The following is a 23518-nucleotide window of genomic DNA, read 5'->3' on the forward strand; positions in this document are numbered from 1 at the left end:
AAAATGTTAATTTACTAAACTGACGAATTACAAGTTTAATTATATTTTCAGTTTGTCATTACATTTTCTTCTCTATAATTGATCGATAAATTTATGAAATGGCCCCACTCCTCGTAATAACCCATATTAATATTGCGGATAACTTTTGTTCAGTGCCATGTAATTTACTTTATTTTCCGCTGAGCTGGGACTTCTTTTATTTTATTTTTACAATTCCTAGATGAGAATAAATGGAAAGAAGGATGCAAGGATGACAGTTCCGGAGTTGACGAAACTTTCCCTGACTTTACCCAAGAGATAATGACACCGGAAGAGTGCGCTGTCTTGGCCGAAGGTCAATGTGCCTCTAACGACGTTTATGTTAATTGTACTCTGGCAGCTGGAACCGGCTTTAATTATGCTTTTTACGACACCGACTGCAACAACGAAAGCGCTTCGAGCCGCATAAGACGAGTGGTAGCCTCCATCGCCACACTACCGTTACGTCCGATTAGCCTTGGTTTCTCTGACCAGGCACCAGTCACTTCTGACGAACTGCACGGGCCCTCGTGCCAGTAACAAACTTCGTCAGCTGGTACTTCCAAACCTTCTGGAGTACTTTGTTTGGCACTGCTCGAATCTGGTCGTGAAGAGGAGCGATTTCCAGTATTCTCAAAAACTCAGAGAAATTGCGTTCTACAACACGACCATTCGGACGCTGGATGAGAAGGCCTTCACTGGCCTTCCGGATTTGCGCATTCTCTCCTTATATCAGTGGGCTTCGACCCTCAGACCGCTGGGTGAAAGAATGGTGAATTATCTCTTTAGGCTGCACTGCAGTTGTGAATTTGCCGGCTTTCGAGGATGGTGGAGTAATAATACGGCCTTACTGCGGTCTGCTGAGGAAGGGGAAGTGGTCAATTTTGCCGGAGGCTGGACCAGCTATGAATACGATCGCGAAGATGTTTACTTGCCGGTTGACTGCACTAAGCCGAAAGAAGAATTGTTTATCGATGACAGTGCGACTGGCTTCTCGCTGCATGAACCTTATTGTGGGTGAATAACACTGATTACAGCTCAATGGAGAATTTGCTTCTACTTCTACTGCTTCTACTGGAGTATTAGGAAATACTTTAGTTTTGGCTTTAAGCGCTTTTTCGCCAAAATAGAAATTATCAGTGATTTGTAATAACTTGTAAAGAGTAACAATTAAACTTTGAACTTTTTGAAAGCCACCATCATTGCTGAACTGAATAATAAGACTTTACAGTATCTGGGAGTTTGGTTTCGACAATGGCTGAAATACCAGCACAGTACTACCGCAATACGCTGCACATTGGACATCTGTCTGTTGGGCAACTTCGAAATACAAACAGGAGAAGCTGCGTATGCTCGTCTAGTTTTTTTATTATTGCACTCGTCAAGCAATGGCAACGTAATAGCTGCTGTGGTTTATAACCGTTATCGATGTATTGTACAAATACGTCACTCCGTTCGATTACTGTATTTTTATTTTTTCTGTGATACCCACCTGAAACGTAAGCATCACAATATATTTTCTTATGACAATGAATCCATCTCTGCCTTCGTTACGTTTTAAAAGTTTCAGCGCTAACTGCTTAAGCTCTCTTTTTGTTCCAAATATGCTGGCCCAGTAGAGACTATCTGTACGTGTATGACGCAAGCCATACACATACTGTAGTCCCTATTGGGCCAGCATATTTGGAACAAAACTACGTGTGCATATGGCTTGCGCCATACACACAGCCGTGTTTTCAAAAAGATGCTTGACAATGAAATCACTAAAAATCTGAAAGGTTATACGTGTCGTACAGTCGTAGTACCGGAGACCGGCATTTGAAATAAAAGGAAGTTACCTGAGAAATCACCGTAGAGATCACCGCTTAGGCCATTCACGTTTACTACGGTGATTTCTCACGTAAAGCCGTGACTATTTGTTTACAATTAGATGGGCTTGTACTTACTTACTTATGTTTGCACAGAACCGCTCGTAAATAATCCGGCTAATTGAGTTGTTTGAGACGACTCAATAATGGAGGTAATTACATCATTTACATGTACAGACATAATATGTGACTGATAAGAATAACGCTGGGACACTGCCGGGGCACATGAGTCGAATGTGTATTCGGCTGCAGCTTAGCAACAGACTCTGTTAGCGCTGAGTTGACACCCTCCCACCAAAAACAATACCCTTCAGCCGTCTCAATTTTATCACATAATTACAGTACTAGGTCGCTAGTAGCCACAATCAAATATCACACTTTCTGAAAAAATAAAAAAACATAGGATTTCTCTAAGGAATTTGTTCTGTGGCGAACGAACTATGGTTGCGTCTGCAGCGCATGCTGCGCAGCCATGGCGTTCTCGGGGTTTCCAATGAATACAAGTTCGACACTAAATCTAACGTACAAAATCCCCACCGAGCAGTTCGTCTTAGAAGATGTGTGTACCAACAGCTTGCGCTACAGGTGCGATTTCAACGTGGAGACGGGACCTAATTATCCACATATTCCATCGTCTACTTGGACCGTAACGCTCACGATTGGAGTCATTGATGGTGAGATCGTGCCCACCGTTGAACCGAAAGGGCCGCCAACAGATACACAATCTGCTGGTACATTGATTGTGGAATGTCGGGTTCGGTATGTAGAGCCTTTTTGTTTTTTCGTTAAACAATGACTATTTTGCAGCAATTCGATAATTTGCTGCAATCTTGCTATAACTCGAAATGCGCTCAATATTCTTTGCCATTTGATCGCATATCGCAAAAAATAGCCAGGATTTATTTCGCCGCACAGTAGTCGGCAAAGTGACCTTTTATTAAAAGTAAAAGTTTTACTGCTCCTACGAGTAGCCATTAGATTGCAACGGTCTTCTGCTATTTTGCCTCGGGTTCCGTGATATGGATTGGCGTAATTACTATCATTAGTTTAAAAAAATAAGTTCAAGGCAGCAGCATGAGTATTTCAGTTTTGTAAAATGCAATAAGCCATAGCTTCTTTCAGACACGCCAATCAGTTTTCAGTTATAATAGTTGCGCAGGCTGCGCAACTGGTGATGCAACTAGTGATAAATGATGCTCCCCGTACCCAAATGAAGAGGAAAGATCGGTCCCTTTCCGATGAGTACTTCAAAGAAACTAATTTTACTGGTTAAAAGGCAACACCACCAGTAGTTTAGTACCAGTGCTGCATTTGCGAAATCGGATGTGGACCACTTAGTGGTCCAGTAGTGGCCATCAGTCTCATTAGTGTTTTCTCAACTCAGCTCTAGCGAACGGCCATTCTGGCGCAACACGCTGAAAGAAAGATAATCAAAACCTTAGCTTGCAAAGTATTGTTATTCGGCTACAGATAACCGTAAGAGCAATTCACGCAACTACCGGGGGGTGGTAAAATGGCCACTTCATTTACGCGTATGACGTATGTTACTTCGTAGTTCGTAGTAGTGTGCTCATAAAACGGTACAACGTAACCGCCAACACCAATTAATTTATTATGTTCTGTTTTAACAGCCCGACGTTTAAGGGATCATGTGACAATGTTGTGCAGATCGATCCAAGAGGGTGGACTAATGACACTGAGACACTGGAAAGCGCTAGCGAGCTTGTCAAAATAACACGTTTGCCCTGTGGAAAAGACCATTGCTCCCTGAAGAAGAGCGCCTTTGTGTTCGTCGATTTGACTTTCCATATGGACGAGGGCTCTGTGGGGGCTGCGGTCAATCGTGCTGACTTAAAGAACCTCCTGGATTCCCATACGCTCTCAGATTGTACTTTGGTTTGTGAGGGACAGGAATTCCCCGTGCATCGCGCCATTCTGGCTGGCCAGTCACCCGTCTTCGCAGCCATGTTCCAGAATGATATGCAGGAGAAAGCCACAGGGATCTGCAAAATCAACGACATTGGTGTCGATGCTTTGAAAATAATGATCGAGTTTGTATACACGCGAGCTAGTGTGACAACGGACGACAACCTGCCTGAGCTATGGATGGCGGCCGACAAATACGACATGGCGGATCTGCGCGCTGAATGCCTGCGTCTGATGCTGCAGGCGATAAAGGCGGAGACTGCTTTAGGCTACTTTGACTTTGCGCGTCAACATAACCTGAAAAAACTCCGAGCGGCAGCTGCACGACTGATCAGTCTGGATGCTAAAGAAAATGACGGAATGGCTTAATACGTCCGTTTCTCTCCATTCTGATAACTGCGTCGGTGTAACTGCTTGTATGAATATTTATATATTACTGCATTACTCGCAAGTCGCAATCAAGGCTGCTAACCTGTCCAAGGAAATCAGGGCAAATGTTATTACGGTGCACGTGTTGTATATCATGATTTTTAGGTGGTTCATGCAGTTAGTTTATATGAGCTTCAATAGGGTTCGTGGGGTTCTGCTATGAACACATCAAAGAGCATGCAAACGTACACTTTCACTGTTCGTGTAGATTTAAAGGTCAACAAGAGTGAAGCACTATTATGCCGAGCGTCAGCTTGGCATTTTCTTTCTTGTCTCCATTCTTGACACATGAGAAGTATCTCGGCAATCATTTACAGAGTCCGTACCTACCGTATTTGTTCATCGGTCCAACTGCAGCTGTCGGTATCGTTGACTGATCCGCTTCAAATACAGTAATTGCAACGATTGTTTATGTCATATCAGGCGCATGTGTTTGTTTATTAAGTTGCAAATGCCTTTTTAAGTATCGCTATTTAAGGGCAAACTGAGTACTAGGTACTCTGTATGTCTTCAATCAAAATCACGTACTTTTTACTTGTTTGTTTGTTTGTTTAATCAGCTCAATGTCTACAACAATCAGGATGATCCTGCACGAGGTGGTGTGGTAAAACAAAAGAATGTGCTGTCACAAAGGTGAAAGCACTACGTTAAACAAACTGACAGTATCTGTACAACAGCAAACCTACAATTAGCAACGTACTGCGTAAGTATCTGCAAACTTTCCTGCGTTAACGTAGTTGACAGTTGCAGACAGTTGCCACAGGTGATCTCGGATCACGCGAAAAAAAAACAGATGTGAAACGATTTCGCCCGTAGACTGCGACGCTAATCGGCCCGTGTTCGTACCTTCATTGCTTACCAGCAAAGCTGAGTTCTGACAAGCGGATTGTCCCAAAATAATTAATATACACGAATAATTTGCATAAGGGGAACGTAGAAGTACAGATTTCTACAGCACCAGTTATGGTTGTAACTGTCTATAAGCGATTTCCTGGTAACCCCTGCTGCCGCGCATTTCCGGTTGAAAATGCCTACATATACCAGTATTTGCTGCGATTATGTCTCTTGGCGCTTCGGGTAAGTTCGCTGCCGGTTTTGCCACGGTTCGGCTTTTTTTCCGGTTCATGATGTCATAGCGTTCTTCGCAGCTGCGCACTCATCGTCGTCAGTTTAGGCTGTTTAGCAGTAGATATCCTCTCTTGCATCTAGGGACTGCATCATTCGTGTTTGTGGACAAGTGACAACAACAACATTTCGAGTCGACACCACAACATGGCATCCCCAGCTTTCCCCTTCAACCGAAACCAGACATTGAATCTACTGTACAAACTGCCTACGGAGCAGTTTGTTTTGGGGAACATTACGAAGGGCGAAACGTGCTACACTACAGACATTAATGTGGACGGCGGTCCCAACTATCCTCAGATTCCGTCATCTGTCTGGACAGTGAACCTGTGCATCGGATACAACCCTGTGGATACGCTTTGGACCGCGTCGCATGTCTGGCCCAAGGAGCCTTCGGACAAGCTGACATCGGACTGCGCGCTGACAGTGGAGTGCCGAGTTCGGTAGGTTTTGTATGAACCATCACTAATGATTCACTATTATGTACATACGTAGTATGGCATTAACCGTAAGTTATGAGGTGAACCACCACTACGGTACAGTTAGCTGGCTGATAAAATTATCCATTTTGGCACAAACCGTGATTTGCGTTATGTAACGATAGGAGGGGCTCTCGACACGCGCTGTAAAGATCTTCTGGAACTTACAGAGCGTTTTGTGTGGGCTTGTGATTTGCGAGTGCGTGCAAAGGTATAGAAGTTCTGCAGGGACGTCTCATGTTTGACAAAGAAGGGGGTGTCAAATTTTGACGGTGGCACTCGCTTTTGAAAAGCAGGGGGAGTCAAATCCTAAAAACTTGCCGGTGGCCGCCAACCCCTTGACTTATTGCCTTCTCTGGGTTCCTTCAACTTATAGAACACTTCTTATCCATATCTACACGGCAATGTCCGATGATCTTCGCACCTCACAGTATGCTGCACAGTTAGCACAAATGGTGGTTAAGCTTATTAACTGTAAAGCTGTATTCCGCCAAGTTGTTAGAGCGAGAATACTGTATGTAATCCGTTACCATTTGCCGGATGCAGACTGCCACAAAAAAAGACCGTCTAGTCGCATGCCTTAATGCTTACACTTCACAACTTCGCAGCATTTCCATCGACATTCCTCTCCGTTCACACTATCCAACATACCACCCAAGTCCAAGACTATCGATACACTTCTCTCGACATATGAAAGTTATGCAATAGCATGATCCACAGGTACACGCGCCGATTATGACCATACACACTAGACCGACGACGCGTTGGTGGTATTTGCGGCTAGCACTTACTGGTTAGAAACTCGAATCTCTTAACTGGTTTTGTATGAATCAAAAATCGCTTTGTAATCTACAGTACCAGTACTTTACCAAGGTGGTTTCGGGTGCCCCTAGTGCTAAATGGTAATTCATGACAGTGATTGACATGTTATGTACTTTGCTAACTAGGCCGGACGCTGAGGGTTCTTGCGATAATACCGTACAGATCGATCCAACCGGGTGGAAGTCCATCCGCTCGGACGATCTCACCAAAATTGTGCGCTTTGGGGATACTCACTGCAGTTTAGCGAAGGACTGCTTCGTGTACGTGCAGTTGACATTCCGCATTGATCAGCAGTCCAAGAATTCAATCGGTCGGGCTGACCTGCAGCGCTTACTGGAATCACAAACGCTATCCGATTGTACGCTGGTCTGTGCTGGCCAGCAGTTCGCCGTGCATCGCGCCCTTCTGGCTGGTCAGTCACCGGTCTTTGCGGCTATGTTCCAGAGCGACATGCAGGAGAAATCCACGGGAATCTGCAAAATCAACGACATCAGTCCGGATGCGCTGAAGACGGTGATCCAGTTTGTGTACACTCGAGCGGATGTGACAGCGGGCGGCAGTCTGATGGAGCTGTGGATGGCGGCTGACAAATACGACATGGCTGATCTGCGCGCGGAATGTTTGCGTGCGATGTTGGTCGCAGCGAGTGAGGCGACGGTGGAGCAAGCGTTGTCCTATTTCGACTTTGCGCGGGAGCACAATCTTACCAAGCTGCGAACCGCAGCGGTGCGGGTGGTCAGCATGGACACCGGCACTTCCTGAATCATCTGCTACTGAACACAGTCGCAGTATCGCCTGTTTGTATTGATTGTTACATGTTTTACCAATTTTATGATTATGTAAAAGTTACAGTATGCATTTCATTTATTTTTGTGGGAACACAGGCTTATGGTTCTTTCGTTTCGCAGTCTGGAATAGAATTGAATTACGTTTTTTTATTGCATCATAAATCGGTCTCACTTTGTTGTCATGTGTACAATCTGCGGCAATTTTTTTACCATGTTAGTGTTATTATTCATGTTTTGTATTGTGAACACCTGGAAATTCATCTCGCAATACAGCCTTATACAGGCAAATAGCGATCTTATGTAATCCTCAGAACACATTATGTAATCCTTATGTACGGGCATCTACATCACTATTCACAAACTGTTTAATTCATCATAAATTTAGAATGTTGAGAATTACAGTCTGCGAAGAACTCCATTCTTACAAAATTTTACGGCTAACTAGAAATACCATTGAGTGCTGTCCCGGTCGATCGAGCCCGTATGACTAACTGCGCCGGACCGTCTAGAAAAACTGCAATAAACACCAATTCTCTAGACTCTGTACGGTATCGTGCTGGCGATCAAGGTGTGAGTAATACGGTAAAGCATAAAAACGAAGAATTTGCGGACTAATACGAGTACCGGAGGACGTATAATTAGTGATTCATCAACCCTCCACATAAGTGCTGCCTCCAACATTGATTTAATGCTTTCGTCTCCGTTAAACAATTTTACGTTAACAAATTCAACAGTTTACAGACGGTTTTTTGTCCATTGTTTTAAACTGTTATCTACAAATAACAAAAATAAACCTTTCTCGGTGAATTTTGTGCAGCCTTAACAGAGCGCATAAATTTTAATTTGCGCTATTAGAAGCATTACCGTTTGATTATACATATACCGGTTCTGGCAAACATGACGAGTGGTGTTCACAATCCTATATACGACGATCCCGCGGTAAGTTTTGTAATTCCTTTGTTATAGTATGCTAGGTTAAAATAACCACCAAATACCACTGGTTTGCAGCAGCTGCTGTATATACAGACACTGTACATGATTAACTGATTTTAGTGGAATAACGATGAGCGATTAGGATAAACAGAACAAATACTTTATGCGTTTTATTCCGCAGCTGGTAATTAAATTCACCAGGAAGTATTCCGACGCCGATATGACGCCCAGTTCAGTCGATGCTGAAAAACAAGAAGCCACACTAGATCACAAATGGAGCAGGAAGTCACTCATCATTTGGTGGGCCGCCATCGTTTTCACACTCTCGGTATTTACTATTTTTTAAGATTTTTAATCTTTTTAAAGGAAGCCGTGCAATCGCCTGCTTGGTATTGCTTCTTGTGGTGAAAACCAACGAATTATAAATTCTGAATCAAGTACAGTAACTGCAGCGTTTACCGAAATCAGATTTGATGCGTTTGTTCTCGTATAGATAGTAATGGGTGCTTGTGCTGTTGCCATCTTCCTCCTGCTTCCTGCTGCTATTCCCGCAGCGCCTGATCTTGACCCAACTCAAAACGGAGACGTTCAGTAAGTCGCAATAGAAGTCTCGTGTTAACGCTAAAAGTGTTAATTCCACTGCTCATCTTACTCGTTTTTACGCTTTGACGCTGTATCGATTTGTGGTCAGTTTGTCTGATTAATGTTTTTGACATAAATCTTACTGATTTTGTTTTTAGGCTCCTCGATATTGATGCGCCCGGTATTTAGCGATCTGGAAATTACTATATAGCAAATGCTGCACCGCTTCGAATCTGAAAGAGCCGGACACCGGACGCCGAATGTGACAAATATACAGTCTGTACAGCGCACAATAGCCATCAACATCTCTAATCAGAAATTAACTTGATAAAGAAATTATTGGATTTTTATTTTTATGTTTAGCACGGCTGCTAGTTGTGTTCGGTATTCTCTAAAATTTTTTATCCACCAAGAATAAAAATGTTATAATGGCCAAAAAGCGAGAAAAAACATTCTCGCGTCCCTATAATGTTCTAAAAACCGGCTTGGTTTTGCATGTAGTTACAGTATGTTAAATCAAACTCCTTATAAAAGCCTTAAACGGTGCTCTGGGAATGGCTTTAATTCGGGATGTATTGTACAGTACAATACTCTGTTTACAAAATTAAGCTGATTAATTTATCGGGAGTGGCGGCTACGGTGCGGCTGTTAAACAGAAAGAATTCACGTAAACCGACATCATATGTAAAGTCTTTGTGACTCATTACACGGATCGGTATCGCGCTGGAACTGTACTATTTAGATCGCTGTTGTGATAAAGATATGGGTGCTGCTTCACAATGGTGTATAATATCAAACTAGCAATTATAAAAACCGTAATACACTGATGAATCATTACACGCACAGTGCAGCTGACAACACTGTGTGCTCCAGAAAGGACTGCTTTTGCACGGCTCTAACGACGTTATTATGCAGTAACATCAATTAAACTGGCTGATACAGCATACTGTTGTAAACATCCGATACCAGAACGTCGGTAATCATTATTTACAGCATTTTTTTAAAATTTACATGTACCCAGATTTCAGTTGCACATTTTGATGCGGTTGCTTTACAGTTTATGCACGAGTATCGCTTCTTATGTATGTTGATCTGCAAAGGAAATCACCATGTCCAGTAATGTGCGATTTGCCTACAATCCAATATATGACGATCCAACGGTAATTATAGCCATTTCCCAACATTTGGTATTGCTTGTAAGTTGTACAACGTTGTGACATTTTCAGCTGACAATGAATTCACCAAATGAAACGCAACAGCACTCCTACTCCGACGCCGACACAATACCGATTATTCAGAAATCTGTCGAAATACCGGAAATGGCGCCAATTGTACAGGAAAAGTCGGATCAGAGGAAACTACGCTGGATCCGCTGCGTGATCATCTTTGTGGTCTTCTTGCTGGTAAAGTCTTCTGCACTTTGACTTTGTCATTTACTGGGATCTGGACAAGATGCAACGATTGATCATTATGCAATAAAGCGTTTAATCTGCCACTACTTTTAGCGCAAAAGTACGACGTACGAGTATTAACAAAATTAATTATTTTCAGTTATACTGTATGTACACTGTTAACAAATATCGCGTAGTCAGAGACTCAGCAGCCACTAACTGCGTGTAGTTTTCGCTGTACATTTTGATTTTGCAGATGATGATACTTCTATGCATCCTCGGTATCTTTCTGTTTATTTACCATCACCGTCTGACGGAAATCGAAATGCGAAGTGAGTAGCCAACTTTTCGACCTCCTTACCCTTTTTAGCCTTATGATTCTACTTCCATTTGCCTGCTACTATAAGTTAAATTCATTGTCAGTACCACGTAAAACCAATTAAACGAGTACTGTGTAGATGCCTTGCCGACCACCACCGAGTTCCCCGTCACCACCCCCACGAACACTCTCGTCGACCTTACTGGTGAAATTATCGATGCCGACACCACTGATCCGATTCACAACGCGACCATCTCCGCCCTGTACTTCCTAACCTTAAACACGGCGATCCAGGCCGTCAGCAATATCGACGGGGAGTTTGACTTCCCCCTGAACGTGACCACCAAATACATCCTCCTGTTCGAACACCCCGCGTACCGTCCCGTGGAGATCCCGCATTACCACATCAAAGCGGCGGACGTCGATCCCGAGCCCCTGCGTATCCGCATGATCAGTCAGAGTAAGGAGTTTCTGGCCAACGGCCCGGGAGTAGTACAGGGAAGTGTCCTGGACGCCAACACCAGCCAACCGCTGGCCAACGCGACGGTCATCTTCCGCAACGGTCTGCGCAACGAACACGGCGGGGTGGTGGCCACTCTCTCCACGACGGCTAACGGGACCTGGGAGATCCGTCTACCGACAGGACACTACACTGTATGTCTGGAGAAAGCCGGCTACAAACCCGAATGCCTGGCCGTGGTGGCGCTGGCTAATCGCACGCGCACGTATCCACACCAGCTGAGTTATATGTACCGCGTCCTCACCGTGCAGTTCCTCCTAGAATGGCGGAACATTTCGAGAACGGTCTTAACCGGGACAGCAGAAGGGTCGGGTGTAACCGTCGTCAACCAGACGCAGAGTTGTCTGGCGACGTCCTGCCGGAGCACGCTCACCGTCAGTAAATTAAGTCCCGGACCGTTTTCGTATGCCGTGCGTCGTACGGAGGCTTCGTCCTCGGCGCTGGATGCCGGAGGATTTGACGCCTCGGTGACGGTGTACATTAAGGGGGTGGTACGAGGTCACTATCGGGCACCGCAACGCAATGGCGCCGTCTGGGATGTGGTGGTTATCGACGGGGCGGGGGGCAAGCGTCTGACGGAAATCAACACTGTACATAACTAGAATTATTGCATCCTAGAAATCGCTGCTTGCGGACGTTTCGCTTTGTAATGTTGCATTAGGTCTTGTCGGCTGTTTTGGTTCAGTTATCTTTGTATGTCCCAGTCTGAATGTCAAATATTATGTTTAGCGGCCTTTGGTACCGATGGTACGTATCTGTATATGCACATATGCACCGCGAATGAAATAAACACAACTTTGTACAGAAGTCCAAAAATCGCTGCAGTTATCTGCGACGCTACTGTACTTTCATGAAAAGGCTGCAGTTAAACATTAATTTTGTCAAAGACACCAGATGTGAACTGCTCTAGAAATTTCGATTTTGCCATTTTCAGAAAGAGCTGCATCCTACCAGTAGATGATCAATTTTTCACCTTTGTAATTTTTACGCGGTCGATGCACCGCTTTTTTCGTGTTGTATGTACTTACGAAATGTTTTTACACATGGGCCAGCTTTTGTACAAAAACTAATGGAAGAAACGAATAAACAGTTTGCCGGTATCGCGGAGTGCAAGACTGCTACACACTGGCTATCCAGTGTGAGTTTCGTGATGGCCATGGGGAAAGCACCTGTTTCCGCGGGTTGTAATCATTTATTTGCAAGTTACAGCTACAATATGCTGGTCTATTTGTTTTAAGCTGAAATTTAAACCTGAACGTGCCACATGAAAATCAATCTGCTAGCGTCATGCATTGTGTACTGCACATAGAACACAAGGGATGTAACAGGACACCGGATGCCGGCACTACTACTATGCGCAGCTCCTGATGGTGAGTGCTCCCACTGGGCACATGGTCTTGCTGAACCATTCGTTACCGCTTCAAATACAGCTCGCTGAATTCACAGTTCACACAACCCTGCTCGGTTTGTTTCGACCTAATTTTCTCCGCTATCATAGAAACGATGTGCATCCTGGATCTCAGTGCTGAGAAGATCAGTACAAACCAGAACGCCGTTGCCGGTAGCAGAGCTAAGCCAGCACTGCTAAGGGGACCGGATGTTCTGGGTTTTACTTCTGATGCCCGTATTTTGATCTTCTCGCACCCATAGTACGCGGATGTCGATCAATTCAGATTAAGTTTGGGAGTGGGTTAAACTTGCTCGATTGACTTACTGTCGGTGTTCGACATATATTCGCTTCACACTGCCGCAGAAACTTCCTGCATCATTGCATACGCAATATCCACCAATAATCCACGCCGTCAAATTTGTGTCGTTACTCTTTTGCCAACTAATCCTAATGACCTAATCTATCGATTGCCAACTACTGTAATCCTATGTAGTATTTTCTTGAACTAGAGCAGGTACTGAACATAACTGCCATTAGTATTCTTGTGGTACTTGTTTTCCCTACTAAGTATTCTTTTTTCTTAATCCACCTGCTGTCAAACACTTTTTTAACTCGCACAATTCAAAGAAAAGCGACGCTACTGCGTTGTGGTAATCGCTAGTCAGCCGTCAGTGTAGGACAGTTCAAACTTCAAAGTGCCGGAGCTGCATACGAGTCGCGACTATCATGCTCCGATGCTCGTATGTACAGTACTTGGACTTCGCACGAGAACACAACCCGAAGAAGTTCCGGAAGGCAGCGGCGCGAACATCGGCGCAGGTGCCCGTATCCACCTGCGACTGCAGATACGCAAGAACTGGCCGGATTCGGTGGGCAGGCTGAAGCAGTTGGTGTCGTGAAGGGAGATGATTTTGTACGGGTGGATCTATTAAATTTTCATAAATCATATTTATAGCTACTTCTATGCAAACCTTCCTCCAAAACACGCCAGGCCGTGTTACTCCATAAACTGTAGTTTTGTTTTGATTATGATGTTAGGTCATTTCTACATAGTTGCACGACTCAAACTTGCACCCACCTTTTGGCACTTTTCTGAGTTTTCACGCCAATGCGACGCCATGCATGCGACTGATGCGAGAAAGCCGTAAATCCAGGAAGACAAATTACTGTAGCTGTACAGTCTGTACGGAAACCAATTACACATGTAGAAATAACGAAGTACCAAAATTAATAGGAAATTGCGCATTTAAAGCAGTATTAAGGAATAACTGTACTGTCTGTACACGTTATTATTAAAAGCTTTTCGTATGCTGCCACGGTGCCACCTACCATTTCTGAGGGTGAGTTCAGCCGCACGCCGGGACCTGATTTAACATCGTTCGTGAACTGAGAAGAGCCATTGTAATAGTACGAGTATTGTACAAGTGAAGCGTTCAATGTCCACTTTTGCACGGATGCTCGAAATACGATATTTAGAGTACAGTACCAAATTCAAACGCAGAAAACAAGTCCTTTCACTGTAGAAACAATGCCACGTACAGCTATGCAAATAGAAGTACTTAGGTACGGACAGACAGCTAAACTAACAACTCGGAACCATCCTTGCGTACAATGGGTAATCATCCATCAGATCTTTTTGCGTATACAACGGCTAAGAAAGCGTTTTCTGTACAGACTGTAATACATGTCAGGCTCATTCAGGAATCGTCCACGTCCATGCTGACCACTCGGGCCGCTGCGGTTCGGAGCTTCTTCAGGTTATGCTCGTGCGCAAAGTTCAAATAAGACAATGCCTGGTCCACCGGCGCCTCACTAACCGCCTCCAGCATCACACACAGACATTCAGCGCGCAGATCCGCCATGTCGTATTTGTCAGCCGCCATCCACAGCTTCATCAAACTGGAATGTTTTTCCAGATCCGCTCGTGTATACACATACCGGATCATGGCTTTCAGGTCTTCAGCGCTCATGTCATTAATGTTGCAGATTCCCGTGGATTTCTCCGTCATGTCGTTCTGGAACATGGCGGCAAAGACGGGTGACTGGCTAGCCAGAACGGCGCGATGAACGGAGAACTGATGTCCCTCGCAAATCAAAGTACAGTCCGAGAGCAGTTGGGAATCCAGAAGATGTTTCAAATCGGCACGATTAACCGCAGCATTTAGAGATTCCGTGTCAATGTGGAATGTCAAATCCACATTCACGAAAGCCGTCTGTTTTAGAGCGCACTGTTTTTTTCCGCAAGGCAGAGATGTCATTGTTACAAGTCCACTAAGATCTTCTGGCTCCGCAGCAGTTGTGGTCCAGCCATCTCCATCGATTTGCACAACAGTGTCACACGATCCTACCCAATTCCGGCTGTTAACACAAAACCCTATTATGGGTGCTTGATGGCAATAACCTTTTTCTCTTTGCAAATGTGAAAATTCTACATACTCGTACCGAACTCGGCACTCCACAAGCAGCGAACCAGACGACGTTGTCTCTTCGGATGGTCCTTTTGGTTCCACCTTGGCCACGATGCTGGCATCATTGACTCCAATCGTGATTGTTACGGTCCAAGTAGACGACGGGATCTGCGGATATTTAGGTCCTGCCTCCACGTTGAAATCACAACTGTAACGCAAGTGGTTGGCATAGGGATCTTCCAGAGCGAACTGCTCTGCAGGGATTGCGTACAACAGATTCAACGCCGGACTGTTATTTGTTGGACAACCCAAAAAAGCCATACTGTACTTGCACTTGCGCAGCAGAAATAACAATGGCTTCAACAAATATAAAAATAAAATTTCAACATATAATTTGTAGGATTTGAGAATCGATTATCTTACGATTAGTTTTCGTACGTAATAATCTGCGACAACGCATCAAGGATATTAACTGTCTTAGTCTGTCTTTACTATCAGAAGTTCAGAACCACCAAGACAGATCTCAAAACAGCCAACCCCCACTGGGGGGGACTTGTGATGGCGAAAGCGCTAGAGTAGCGCAGATTGCCGCAGAAAAATAATTATAGCCGGCGCTCAATTTTTAAAACTTTCCAGAGCTTAATATTGTGTATCTTTGGTTGTTTTTACTCCTTTGTTGTACATAGTTGAGATTTTATTTCTAATCAAATGATTATGCAATGGGGAAGAAGTAATATGATTATTACTGTGGGTCTATGACCAGTTCCAAAAGTGGCTGTTACTGTTAGCAAGACATTCAGCACGCAGATCCGCAATGTCATACATACAGTACTTGTCAGCCGCCATCCACAGCTCCATTAAACTGGCGTTTCTTGTCAAATAGGCTCCGATATGTGTACACATATCGGATCATGACCTTCAGAGCATCGACACCGATGTCGCTAATGTGGCAGATTCCCGTGGATTTCTCTTTCATGCTGTTTTCTCTTTCATGTTGTTCTGGAACATGGCCGCAAAGACGGGCGGCTGGCTAGCCAGAATGGCTCAATACAATGAAAATACTTGTCCCTCGCAAATCAAAAGTGCCACCCGGTAGCAAATGGGAATCCAAAAGAAGTTTCAAACCGGCACGATGTTAGGTAATGAGGTGAACTGTGAAAGGAAATTGATAACAGCTAATCCGATACGGCTGATGGTGAGTACAGTCTACAGATACATCTTCAGTGCCAAAACTGACAATAAAATGCCAATCAGGTTTCAAACATTTTACGCGTCACATTTGTGTTTGAGCCGGTGCCAGGAAAGCTTTACGCTCATGCCGGACCGGCGCCTGCTGTACCTGGAGCTGTTAATTAGTCAGTTACTTCGGCTTTCCTTTTCATTTTTACCGTATTAAGTATACAGTGTACGGTACGTCGTAATCCATCAAATACCGTGTTATTCAATCCTTGTTTACCGTAATTCATCAAATAGTGACTCTTCCCGATTTAGAAGCCCGCCCAGCGCCCTGATATACCCAGTACTGGAAAACCGGCCCAACTGAAGGGTCGGTTTTCCAGTACTTCCCCCTACGAAAAAAGATCTTTTCCTGAAATAAAGACCTTATCCAAAGTACTTCGGAAAAATGAGTGACCACGGGTCAATAATTGGTCGAATACGGTATTCCTTTAAAAGGCTAATGGAGTGTCACAAGCTATGCAACACTCTCACTCTGTCCGAGGGGAAGATTGGCTACTTCCAAGTCGGAGGGAGCTGCCAGTGCCGCTCTACTAGGGGGGAAGAATGGCTACTTCCTAGCCTAGGAAGCTGATGACCAGCAAAACTACTTGCTGCTACTAAACGAAACGAGAGAGCCGCACTTTCCAGATCAAATTTAATAACAAAAGCAAAAGATCAGAAAATGCAACTGACTCTATAACAGAGAATGCCCGGCTTTTATAGGCCGTGAATAACAGCGAGTGATTACGTAACAGCTCCGGCGGCTACGCCGGCCAATAGGAAGACATGTAGGGGATAAACGTACTACATAATAACTCCCGTAAGGAGAGGGCACGACACGTCCCCGCGCTGCGGGGAGGCTGGACCCACAGCCGTTAAACAAAAGAAGTCTGCTAGCATAGCAGTGTTATGAACAAAAGGTTAATTATACATAAGCAAATGAACAAAAACACAACAAACTACTGGTTACCCAGAACTGTACGATCCCAAAAAGTCCGGTGCAAACTCCGGTAATGGTTAGTGGGAATCTTCGGCATCCATAGCTTCGTCAGCTCGTTCGTCTCCCGGTTGGAGGTCCAGTTCGGCCGCTAGCTTTTCCGCTTCTTCAGGCGTAAGTCCTTCCCACATCGCCCAATACTTGATCTCCTTGCTGGAGTACTGCGGATCGCAGACAGGACAATCGGCGCATGCATCCATCATCCGGAAGTGATCCGGGTTGTACGCCGTCCAGGCATCCACCATCGTGGCCCAGGTGTCCCATTCATCCACATCGTTGTTGCCCAAGGGGATCTGCTCCCATTCCAGGCGATGAAGCATCGGCTCGACGAGTCCTGGGGCAGGAAACTTCAGCGCCAACTGTACCAGCGGACTGCTGATGGCCTTCCGAGCGACGTGCATGGCGCGAACGCAAAAGCCGTCGTATGCCGTCCGGCGTTTGTTGTCATCCGCGTCAATCAGCGCTGCGTGAGCAGTTATCCAGTTCTTGGCCGGTTTTAATTCCGGATCCCGCAGCACCAACGGCGCGACGCAGCTCTTCGTCGGGGACGATGCCGATGTCGGCCAGAAACACCTCATCAAAGTCTGCGTGAATGCAGGGGATGATCTGGAATTGTCCAGTATTTCGGTAAGCCTGGTTCATTTGAAAACGACAGGCGGCACAAGGGTACACTTGAGGATCCATGTTGATGGAGACAGTGTAAACTGTGCGGGAAAACGGTTTGCGCTTTGCACACGTCACTTTAAAATTATAAAGTTAGATGCGAATGCCAGAGTGGAAAAATCAGACTGACAGTCTGGCCGTTGTCTTTGTTCAGGCTGTTCTGCGTTAAGCAGGCTGCCGTCTTGGCAGTCGTACAGCATACAGCATCAGTGCAAGTTCTGCAGAATGCCGGTCAAGCCGGTGCACTTGTACTACCTTAGGTAGTATTACGTAATGCGCATAATCTGCATAATTGCAGCAGTATCTTTAAAGTTACGCCTGTACGTATACAGTACGACGGTGTAGAGAAAGTCATCGCTTTTATTGGTGCCCAGCTCGCTTTATGCGAGGTTTTTGCACACTCAACGAAACGTTCTTTGTTCTGGCCTTGCGGACAGGATTGCGTCGTACCGGAGTTTTTTCCGGAATGTTCTCCCAACTGTTATCAGCTGTCTCCTCATTTGGAGTTGAGGAAAAAGATGCATTTGTTTCGTCACTAACGGACGCTAGACGCTGTATATACAGCTGTATCCGGTCAACATTATATTTGTCAACTAGGCTGCGCCTAGGACCGGAAAATAGCCGTTTTAACTCATACACATTGTCATTTATTTTACGAATAACTTCGTACGGTAACTTCGTACGGATATGCATATTTTTCGGAAAGTTTGGTATTTTTACCAACTTTTTGCGTAAGCTGCCGCACTCGTACAAGATCGCCCGGGCTTTAAGTAACCGCCTTTCGGTGGGCGTCTAGCCGGTTAGCATCTCTGCTTTGCTGCAGTTCGATGCGCAATTTAGCGATTTCATATCCGGCTGATAGCCGTGCTAACAATCCTTGCACATATTCAGGATAACTGTTGTGAAACAGGCTTTCGCGCACTTTAAATAGAGTATCGAACGGAAGTTCGGATGTCTGCCAAAAATTAAATAAAACGGAGAAAATCCGTGGGTTGTTTGTGCTGCAGCGTTATGTGCAAACACAACAGACGACACATATAAGTCCCAGACTTTCTGCGTTGGTGCAGTAAACATAGCGATGCCCTCAGCAAGTGGGGCCATTTGACGCTTACACAGTGAGTTTCCTTGAGGGTGATACGAAGCAGTCATTACCTGCTTAATACCGCAGATTTCCGTGATCTTGAGAATAAGTTCATTTCGGAAATGGGTACCTCTGTCGTGCAACAGCTTAATGGGTGTTCCAAAAGTGAACAAAACCTTCTCCACAAAAAATTCTGCAACTAATGCAGCGGTATCGTTGACGATAGGTGAAGCGATTACAAATCGACTTAAATGGTCAATAAGTACTACTATGTACTTATTACCTCGTTCAGTAACTGGGAACGGCCCCAGAATATCTATTGCTACCGTATGAAACGGAGGGGGCACCGGCATGAACTGCATCGTGCCGGCGGTTTTGGAGTGTGGCACTTTACGTGCTTGGCACTGGTCACACGACTGGACGTAGCGCTTTACGTAAGCGTGCATGCCGGGCCACCAAAACCGAGTTACCACTAAATCCCACGTTTTGCGGAAGCCCATATGAGCGGTCACGGGTAAGTCATGACAAGCCTTTAAAATGTCTTCTCGCATCTGGCGAGGAACAACAAAGCACAGGTGTTTTTCGGTCAAATATCTTCTGTATCTATACAGTACGCTGTTTTTCAAACAGTATTCAGCGTTATACCACTTGTTGTTCGGGGAGGCTTCATCTTTCATATCTCGTATAATACGAGTAAGACTATCGTCTTTCTCCTGTTCTAATCGGAGATATTCAGTATCAGCTACGTCTATTTCGTCTTGTTCGACGGATGTAGCTGCCATTACTGATACCCGAGCACAGCTAAGTGCGAATGATTGCAGACTGTCAGACTCCTGCGGTAAATCGATTTCTTCGTTTTCAAACGATTGGTCAACCGGAAATCTGCTTAAGCAGTCTACATTGCCATGAAGGCATGCTTTACGATACTCGATTTTCATATCGAGGGCACTCAGCATAAGTGACCACCGGACGCACCGGGCGTTTGTACCACGCGCCTTCAAAAGGCTGGTCAAAGCTTGGTGATCTGTCCGAACCACGAAACTGGTGAATTCGACATAATGCCGGAATTTTGATACGGCAAATACAACCGCTAAGCATTCAAGCTCAGTTATCGGGTATTTTTTCTCTTCCTTAGAGAGTGTCCGGCTTGCATATGCGACTATATGTCCCTCTTGTGAGAGTATAGCGCCACTGCCGTAGCCGCACGCATCACATTCAATTACCGTCGCTTTTTCCGGATCAAACCGGGCCAGCAGCGGCGCCGTTGTTAACGCCGTTTTCAAACGGTGGAAGCTACGCTCCTGTTGTTCAGACCATGCTGATTTAACATCAGTGTCTTTCTTGGTGAGCGAATACAATGGCTCAGCTATATGTGCAAAACCGGCAATGAACTTCCGGTAATAACTTGCTAGGCCGAGAAACGACTTAACGTCCGTAGCTGTTTTGGGAACAGGAAAATCCTGGAGTGCTCTAATCTTTTCTGGGTCTGTCCAAATACCATTTCGGTCAATTATATGACCCAGAAATTTCATTTCGCGGTAAGCGAAAGTACACTTAGCCGGTTGAATAGTTAGGCCCGCCTCGCGGAAAGTAGCTAACACCCGATGAAGGCGGTTACAATGCTCATCAAACGTGAGTGCAAAAACGATGATATCGTCGATGTACACTAAGCACATCGTCCACTTGAGTGCACCAAGAATGGTATCCATTGTTAACTGGAATGTCGCCGGGGCGTTACACAGCCCAAACGGCATTCTTAAGAATTCGTACAACCCGTCTTGGGTGACGAATGCCGTTTTGGGCTGATCCGCCTCGGAGACCGGGATTTGCCAAAATCCCGAATAACAGTCAAGACCAGTGTACCATTCGCTGTTACCGACTGCTTCTAGCAGGTCCTCTGGTAACGGAAGTGGATACACGTTCTTTCTCGTTAGAGAATTTAGCATTTTAAAATCAATGCAAAATCGAACACCCCGGTTACCCGGTTTATGTACAATCACCACAGGGGAACTCCAAGGGGAGTTTGACTTTTTAATTATGCCCTTGTCGAGCATTTTCTGCACCTCATCCTAAATGAGTTTTCGCCCCTGCCAGGAAGTACGACGCGGAGTCGATTTAAACGGTTTCGAGTCTCCGGTATCGATGGAGTGCGCACTAAAGTTAGTAAAGCCGTACGGCCGGTCTTTCGTAGGAAAGATATCGCGATTATCGCGTAGTATAGCCAATATACGGTTGCGCTGCTCATCGCTGAGTTCCGGATTTATATTAACAGTTTTAAGGATATCTTCTAATTCAGCGTTCTCCTTATCGGAGTAATGTCGTACACCGGTTTCGTACACTTGAACTGGATCTGGTAGTTCTTCGTACGGCTCGGCTGTGCCAAGATTTGACCCTTTACGAATAATCTTCGGATATTTCGAAGGATTCATTACAAATAAACTGGTGCGGTTATCAGACACCGTTACTACCGAATTCGGTATTATCGTCTTGCTTCGCTGCAGCGTGTGCCGGTTAGGAAATACTACCATTCTTGCCTTCTTAATTTTAGTACGAGGCTTACACTGTATTACTACAGCACTCATCGGTGGTACTCGTACAGTTTCGGTACTGTATATATTGACTCGATCCCGAGAAGTTCCAGTTTCCACATACTCTTGACAATCAAGATCAAACTCAGTTTTGAGTAAATTGATTTCAGCTTCCGCTGGTTCAGCTACTGCAAAGGTAACACGCTTTTTATTAAACGTGCCGTCTCTAGACTGCAGATTAGTGTAACTGTTAGGAATAACAGTAGCGTCGGTACACATAATAACCGGTAATGTACGCAATGCAGCTACTAATATGTCTGCATCTGCTGTATCCGGTAATTGATGCAAGTACACTGCGGCATATGCGCCGTTGCTCACTGGTGGTATCACCGTTACTCCGGAGTTATGGAGATGCTGTACAGATTGTACCTGCTGTACAAATGCCGCTGATGCGGTATCTGTCCACTTAAGTGGTGTTTTCCAGTAAATGTCAAAACTAAAAATGTTACTGTCTAGCTCGTTCTGTAGTATTACAGATTTTAGAACATCCAAGCAAGTGGGGTTATAACCGGTAATTAACGGGATATAAAGTCCCAACCGAGTATTAACTCGTTCTGCATTTCGGTTACGAATACGTCGTGGGACAAATCCACGAGACGTACAGATATACTCGTATACATCGAGAGAGACTTGCAGTTACCAGTAATACCGCGCATTAGTACTCTGTTAGAGTTTACTGGTAAAGTACAGTATACGTAGTTAACACTGTGCTCATCACAGAACTCTCGTGAAATGAGAGATGTATCAGCTGCCGTATCAAGCAAAGCGGAGACCGAAATACTGTTTATAAGAACGGGCACTCTAACGCTTTTAACAATCTTGGGTGCTTTCTCACTAAGTGAGTTTCCGTCATCTACTACGGTACCTTTCTGTGCTTGAACGGTAGTGTCTCCGCTTCGAATATTCACATCCGGTAGGGAAATATCTGGTGGTTTTGGAGGGATTTCTGATGCCGCGGCCGTATGTCCTCCATTTACGGGCGGCCGGTGTTATTTGAACCACTGGCGCTGGACGAACGAGATCCGCCAGCACTATCACGGTCTGATGATCGTCTGGGACGGCGTTGTGCCTGAAAGTCTTTAACTTCCTGCGGAAGAGTTGCTGGATCCGCTCGATAGTACTGACAGTCAGGACTGTAATGACCTTGCTTGCCGCAAGTAAAGCAGGTTACATTATGCGGTACAGCCGCCCTGGGCGGAGATTTGCTCGCTTCGCTCGACCGCTTATTAGCTTCGCTCGCATGCTGAGAAATTTCAGATGTTTCGCAATCATCCTGTCTCCTCTCGGTAAACGAATTACGTCTGCCGCCAGACTGGCGGGAGCCAGGGTTGAATACAGGCACTGCAACACTGATCCCGTGTTGGGCATCGCTGTTGCGCATTGCCAGGATACGCTGACAATTGCGTGCCTGGATCAGAAAACTTGCCGGCGTTTGCGGCTGGCTTACACCAACACGATCAAACAGGTCCGGGACGCGGCGCAAGCCGTTTATCAGGAAATGTACCTGCATCGCCGGTGCCAATGCTGACCCACTGTCAGTAATCAAGTCCATTACAGACTGATAATAGTCTTCAATAGACTCCTTTTTAGGATCGTAATATCGCGAAGTTAATGTCTGTGCTGCCACAGTTTCGCGATCGTGCTCATAGAACTTTTCCATGAGCTTCAGTTTCCACTGTACCCATGACAGTTTGTCGGATACTGACGGCGCACATGGTCATAGAAGTCAGCCGCCCTGCTTTTCAGAGCTGACACTAGGCCTGCCACCATCAGGGCGTCAGTCCATTGGTAAATGGAAGCTACTTCTTCGTAGCGAGTGATGAAATTTTCCACTCGCTCATTCTTGTCACCCTTAAATTCAGGGATTTTAGTTATACATTTAGGCTGCGTTTGCAGTATTCCGTATGGATTATCAACCATTTGGTTGGGTACGAGTCCTGCAGTTGCTGCAGCCCGAACATGGACACCGTTCG

At 45.2% G+C, this 23518-nt stretch overlaps 5 protein-coding genes across 5 annotated transcripts; 4 read left to right on the forward strand and 1 right to left on the reverse strand.

The window, feature by feature from the left end:
• The first annotated feature begins 2221 nt into the window (after window positions 1-2221).
• LOC129601164 (uncharacterized) lies at window positions 2222-4467 on the forward strand. The gene is made up of 2 exons (XM_055499899.1): window positions 2222-2645; window positions 3518-4467. Exons 1-2 carry the CDS (start codon window positions 2359-2361, stop codon window positions 4179-4181), a joined length of 951 nt encoding a protein of 316 aa, XP_055355874.1. The 5' UTR covers window positions 2222-2358; the 3' UTR covers window positions 4182-4467.
• Window positions 4468-5273: 806 nt separating this feature from the next.
• LOC129601169 (kelch-like ECH-associated protein 1) lies at window positions 5274-7652 on the forward strand. Its single transcript, XM_055499905.1, has 3 exons — window positions 5274-5318; window positions 5451-5809; window positions 6793-7652. The coding sequence occupies exons 2-3, from the start codon at window positions 5514-5516 to the stop codon at window positions 7427-7429; spliced, it is 933 nt and encodes a 310-aa protein (XP_055355880.1). The 5' UTR covers window positions 5274-5318; window positions 5451-5513; the 3' UTR covers window positions 7430-7652.
• A 481-nt stretch (window positions 7653-8133) lies between these two features.
• Window positions 8134-9508, forward strand: LOC129601168 (uncharacterized). The gene is made up of 4 exons (XM_055499903.1): window positions 8134-8394; window positions 8570-8716; window positions 8882-8979; window positions 9129-9508. The coding sequence occupies exons 1-4, from the start codon at window positions 8353-8355 to the stop codon at window positions 9157-9159; spliced, it is 318 nt and encodes a 105-aa protein (XP_055355878.1). The 5' UTR covers window positions 8134-8352; the 3' UTR covers window positions 9160-9508.
• Window positions 9509-9809: 301 nt separating this feature from the next.
• Window positions 9810-12002, forward strand: LOC129601158 (uncharacterized). The gene is made up of 5 exons (XM_055499892.1): window positions 9810-9946; window positions 10028-10130; window positions 10197-10373; window positions 10618-10693; window positions 10820-12002. The coding sequence occupies exons 2-5, from the start codon at window positions 10080-10082 to the stop codon at window positions 11800-11802; spliced, it is 1287 nt and encodes a 428-aa protein (XP_055355867.1). The 5' UTR covers window positions 9810-9946; window positions 10028-10079; the 3' UTR covers window positions 11803-12002.
• A 2032-nt stretch (window positions 12003-14034) lies between these two features.
• On the reverse strand, window positions 14035-15538 carry LOC129601165 (kelch-like ECH-associated protein 1). The gene is made up of 2 exons (XM_055499900.1): window positions 15033-15538; window positions 14035-14948 (listed from the first exon to the last, which is right to left on the reverse strand). The coding sequence occupies exons 1-2, from the start codon at window positions 15317-15319 to the stop codon at window positions 14288-14290; spliced, it is 948 nt and encodes a 315-aa protein (XP_055355875.1). The 5' UTR covers window positions 15320-15538; the 3' UTR covers window positions 14035-14287.
• Between the last annotated feature and the right edge of the window lie 7980 nt (window positions 15539-23518).

This window comes from Paramacrobiotus metropolitanus, unplaced genomic scaffold, assembly GCF_019649055.1.
Source record: "Paramacrobiotus metropolitanus isolate TYO unplaced genomic scaffold, Prichtersi_v1.0 Parri_scaffold0000216, whole genome shotgun sequence".
NCBI lineage: Eukaryota > Metazoa > Tardigrada > Eutardigrada > Parachela > Macrobiotidae > Paramacrobiotus > Paramacrobiotus metropolitanus.